This window comes from Otolemur garnettii, unplaced genomic scaffold (genome assembly GCF_000181295.1).
Source record: "Otolemur garnettii isolate 467f Iridium unplaced genomic scaffold, OtoGar3 scaffold00014, whole genome shotgun sequence".
In the NCBI taxonomy this organism is placed as follows: Eukaryota; Metazoa; Chordata; class Mammalia; order Primates; family Galagidae; genus Otolemur; species Otolemur garnettii.
In genome coordinates this window covers 15,151,916-15,157,329 of record NW_003852409.1, presented here as the reverse complement: position 1 = coordinate 15,157,329, position 5,414 = coordinate 15,151,916, and the positions used below count along the sequence as shown (strand labels likewise).

At 35.1% G+C, this 5,414-nt stretch overlaps 1 protein-coding gene across 1 annotated transcript in view; it reads left to right on the top strand.

Moving 5' to 3' along the window:
* CUNH9orf84 (chromosome unknown C9orf84 homolog) overlaps nucleotides 1-5,414 on the top strand; it is an 87,670-nt gene that overhangs the window by 54,114 nt on the left and 28,142 nt on the right. Inside the window, 2 exon segments of the mRNA XM_003785386.2 lie at nucleotides 1,171-1,275; nucleotides 5,075-5,258. Of these exon segments, the coding sequence (XP_003785434.1) occupies nucleotides 1,171-1,275; nucleotides 5,075-5,258 (289 nt within the window).

Genomic DNA, 5,414 nt, shown 5'->3' with positions numbered 1-5,414 from the left:
GGGCTGGGGATTCGAACCCGCCACCTTAGGTGTATGTGGCTGGCGCCTTAGCCGCTTGAGCCACAGGCACCGAGCCAGTTGGAACAATATTGTCTTAACCCTGAGCAAGTGATATAGTTGCTATACTTGATACTCTTTCACTGGTCCCCTTTTGAAATAAAGCTAAGCCTACAAGTAAAAATTAAGCAAACCTAGATAAGAAGTCACACCACTCCCCACAACTAATATCCTAGTCTGTACTCCATTTTCCAAGCATTTTTACATTTCCTATTCCCCAAATATGGTTTTTCTGCTCTATTCTTATCCTTTCCAGGTCATGATTGACTTATTCTCAAAAGTTCTTCTGAGGACTGGATATACTTACCCATAAACAGCTTACCTATTGCCTCTTAATTTCCAATGACTGCTACATATTTGTCTTGATCTACACCGATTAGAGCAGCAATTTGCAAACTTTTTAACATTCTCTTTGCTCAGATAAATATATTATGGCATCCTAATATATGAAACGGAAAAGTAGAGCTGCTCTGGTTAAATTTGGATAATGGGCCTAGAATCCCATATTCTTGGTCTCACTTTTACATGCAGAAAAATCCAATCTATCATCTTCAAAAAGCTCTAGAACTAAATGGAACACAATAATTAGGCAATTAGGCTGTTCTGTTCCTGTGAATATATCTCTTTGAGTCATATTTTTGAACAAATATTCCCAGGTGTCCACCTCCATTTCAAGGTATTTCTTCGTGTTATGGTCCTCCACCTTTATTTTAGCCATTTGGTAAATAAGGAATTTAATTTTCTTGTTTCACAACTGGGAATAATTGACCTTTTTTTTTTCAACAAGAGTGGAAATACCTGAATATTTTCTGGAAGCAATAAAGACATGAATTCTAAGGTTAGCTGTCTGGGTTTGAATGACAGTCACACCATTTATTTACTAATTGACCCTAGACAGTTACTTAACCTCATTAAAACTATTTCCTCATCCATAAAATGAGGATCATAATAGCTTTCAATGAAATAACCAACTTTTACACATACGTATACAGCCTGGTATATAGCAAATACTCAAAAAATAAATGTTAGCTATCTTATTAAGCAGATTCTGATACATATTCTAAAATTCTGATATATACAGTCTGTTTTAAAATACATTTTTCCTTATTTTAGGTGCAAATGGTGAAAGTGAAATAGCATTCAAGTATGCTGCCCTCATACACCTTCTGGTAACAATTAGAGATGTCCTTTTAACATGCAGCTTGGACACAGCATTGGGTTTGTGAGGAAAATTTTTATTTCCCCTTTTCTTCCTACTGAAATATTTCATCTTAAATAACTTACTTTTCTGAAAAGAAATTATGTGGCCATGTTTTACTTTTGTGAAAGTAAAGCATTATATACATTTTGGCATAATTATAATGGAATATACATTTTTATTCTGCTTATGTTCATTATAAGAAATTGTCTTTAACCATTATCATCATTTAGAAAAATAGGCTTAGGATTCTCTAAGTCTGAATTACAGAGTCCTGATGGCTTTAAAAAATGTGATTGTATAATCATTATCATGTGCTACTCTTTAATATGGGATTTAACATTTTGCCATATACATTTTAAGTTTTCATTGCATTTTTGTGGCTTTGAATCTTTGCTGTACAAAATAGAAGTAAGTTATTATAAGGAGTAAGATCTTTTGCTGTTTGTTTTCTTTTGTTTTCTTTTTTTAGCTGTGTATACATTAGGATATGAACTAAATGAGTAATGAAATAAAACTGTTTGGGGTCAGACATGGTGGTCCACACCTGTAATTCCAGCACTTTGGATTGCTAAAGTGGGAGGATTACTTAAAGCCAGGAGTTCAAGACCAATCTGGGCAACATAGTGAGACCCTGTCTCTGCAAAAAAAAAATTAAAAACTAACCACATGTGGGCCAGGCAGTGGCTCACACCTGTAATCTCAGAATTCTGGGAGGCCAAGGTAGATGGATTTCTTGAGCTCAGGAGTTTAAGACCAGCCTGAACAAAGTGAGACCCTGTCTCTAAAAATAGCCAATGGGAGCCTGTAGTCCCAGCTACTTGAGAGGCTAATGCAAGAGGACTACTTTAGCCTAAGAGTTTGAGGTTGCTGTAAGCTATGATGTCATAGTACTCTACAGAGGGCTAGGGCAACAAAGTGAAACTGTCTCAAAAAAAAAAAAAAGTTTGATGTTGCTGTGAGCTGTGACACCATCATACTCTACAGAGGGCAACAGAGTGAGACTCTGTTTCAAAAAAACAAAACAAACCCTATTTTGAACATATTTGAAATTTTGAAGACTTTGGAAATTTCTTTCTAACCTATTAAAATCATTAAAACATCTCTTTTACTACATTATTGCTTCAGGCCCCTTATTGCAGGATATTTAGACTCATTCTTGTGGGACTATGATTTATAACTTAGAGTTTCTAGAACCTATCTCAGATATAAAGTGAAATAATTTTTCTCTGATCCAAGATCCAGACATTTTCTCTTATCTGTAACCCAGATGTAAGTTTTATTTCTCTAATCTAAGATTTTGGTACATATTGAGCATCAGTGAATCACAATTGTACTCTCTCTAAAGCACTAGGAGCTCAGATATTCTAGATTCTGATATCCTTCTTTGATATGAATAATAGCCTCACTGTATTATAGAACAATCCTTTATGGAAACTGAGAAGTAAAATGAAGATGGATGACTTAATGGAAGGGCATATAACACTATTCCCTTACAATTGTTCCAAGTGCTGGAAACTAGAGTTGTAGTCCCCAAGCCTAACTTGTGTAAGGATGGAGATAAGTCACCCTGGTCCAATAGCAACATTTAAATGATTTCATTGAAGAAGAGAGGAAAAACACTGTATTGGGCTTTCTAAAAGTAGCTGTAGCTTAGTTATAATACTTGGCCAGTATGTGATCTATCCAAGTATAATATGCTCACTAGTCATCAAAATCTTAGGTTGAAATAATATTTATAAAGGATTGCTTGAACAATATTTACCTTTAAGTACTTGCCCTAGTTAGGTGAGACCATTGAGGGGTATATATTTGGACTGAATTATTTTGACTTCCCTAAGAAATTCATTTACTAAATCACACTTTGGCATTGCTGTCTGGCTACCTTGAGGAATACTATAAAAGTAAAGATACTTGTTGGAAAACTAACTTCTTAAGCTCAGGTACCAACCAATAACAAATAACTAGCTGTCTTGGAGCTTTTTAGCAGAGTACTTTCTCACTCTTTTAAAACTCCTTGAAAGCCAGACCAAGGCAGGCTGTTATCCTTTCTTTCTCTCTGTATAATGGCAGAGGAAGAAAAATCCACTGAGTTCTGATAGCCTTTCCTGCTCGCTCCCAGAATTCTGTATTTTCTTCCAGCTTCCAGTTTGCTTCTTTTCCTGAGCAAGCAAGGTAATGAGTTTTAAGGTTCAAGGTACAAAGTTTCCCTTTTGGGCTTTAACCCAGAAATAAACTCAATATTTATTACTGAATGTAATTTATATTATATAGAGTTACATAGTCATAGCACAAAGGATAGACACTATTATCCTTAAGATGAATATGTTTTTAAAAATGAAGTAGAAGTTTGCCAAGTGGTAAAGAATAAAAGAATATTCTCGGCAGAATTAAGAGGCCAGAGGGACGGCCAGTGGGTTGGTGTGTTGCCAATAATTCTTTGTGGCTAGATTGAAGAGGACAGTGTAGAAAGCAACAGGAACTAAGCCTGAAGATGTAAGAGTCAAATCATGAAGAGCCTTTTAAGCTACACAAAAGAATTTAGACTTTATTCTGTAGATGATAGGGAGTTATTGAAACAGGGATGCTACTGGATTAGATTTATTTTTCAAAAGGTTAAGTCTGGGTTTGGTGTCCTTAGCACAGTGGTTACAGTGCCAGCCACATACACCAAAGGTGGGGGGTTCAAACCCGGCCCAGGCCAGCTAAACAATAATGACAACCGCAACAAAAAATATCTGGGCATTGTGGCAGGCACCTATAGTCCCAGCTACTTGGGAGGCTGAGGCAAGACAATCACTTAAGCCAAAGAGTTTGAGGTTGCTGTGAGCTGTAACACCAGAGCAATCTACAGAGGGCAACATATTGAGACTCTGTCTAAAAAGCAAAAGGTTAAGTCTGATGGCAATATGGAGAATCAGTAAGAGGTCTGAAAACTAGGAAGCAGAAAAGAATGTAAATCAATCTTAAAGTTACCCATCAGCCTAACAATTCTAGTATAAAATTAAAATAAATATACACATACATATAACACATGAACATAAACATTAATTTATTATTTAGTACCCAGATATTCATTAAACACCTGATCTACATAAATTACTGTGCCAAGTGCATTATTAAGTAATTCTTGAAACTCACTGTGCCCCAGATGGAGAACTTTTTAAACACAAATCATTAGGACACAATCTAGATTTACTGCATATGAGCCTTCAAGGATGAGTTCCAGGAATCTATGCTCAAAAGTTGCCCTTAGTGAGTCTGAATTTAAGTACTGATTTTTTAGCAGTTATACAAATTAATTATGTATAAATACTGCCATGAATTCTGTCCTGAAAGAGCTTATAGAGTAATGAGGTTATTAAGTCATATGCATAAATAACCAGAAATCAAGTACAAAAGTTATAAAAATAAAAAAAATCAAGAAAATTCTAGATAAGTAGCATTTCAGCAGAACTTGCAGATGCATATAGAACTTGCAGATGCAGGATTTAAGAAGAAGTCCCTAACCCTAATCCTAACCCCAACATCTGATAACCCAGGAGGCAGGAAAAAATAGATTATATAATCAGAAAATATATCTAGTACATTTGGGCATATTGGTGTTGTGCAGCTTAATCAGAGACATGTGGTACATATTTTTAAGCTTCACTCAATTTTAAAGTTTTCATTAGTCAATAACTGACCAATATAAAAAATAATCAAGGAAAATTTTAATTATCTCTGTTATGACTCTAATTTTCTTTCAGCCTTTTTACCATGGATTTCTCAAAGAATAAAAAGACCTATGCAATTTTTTTTCTAATTTTGCTATAATAGGATATTTGTCAAATGCAAAAAACATCTACAAAAGCATTTTAGGCTCCTATTTGGATACTGTTTGGAGACAGCTAGCAATTGTACAGTTTATAAGGGAGAAAAAGCCTGAAACCAACTACAAAATACAGGAATTACAATGTCAGATACTAAGTTGGATGCAAAGTCAACAGCAAATTAAGGTTAAGTATTGAAATAAATCAGATTGGAGTAATCAGTTTAAATAAGAATTGGATATAAGATAAAATTTAACTTTGAAATTGTGAAACAGCCAATATAGTTTAGCTAAGAATGCCCTTCCCGGCTCGGCGCCTGTAGCTCAACCGGCTAAGGCGCCAGCCAC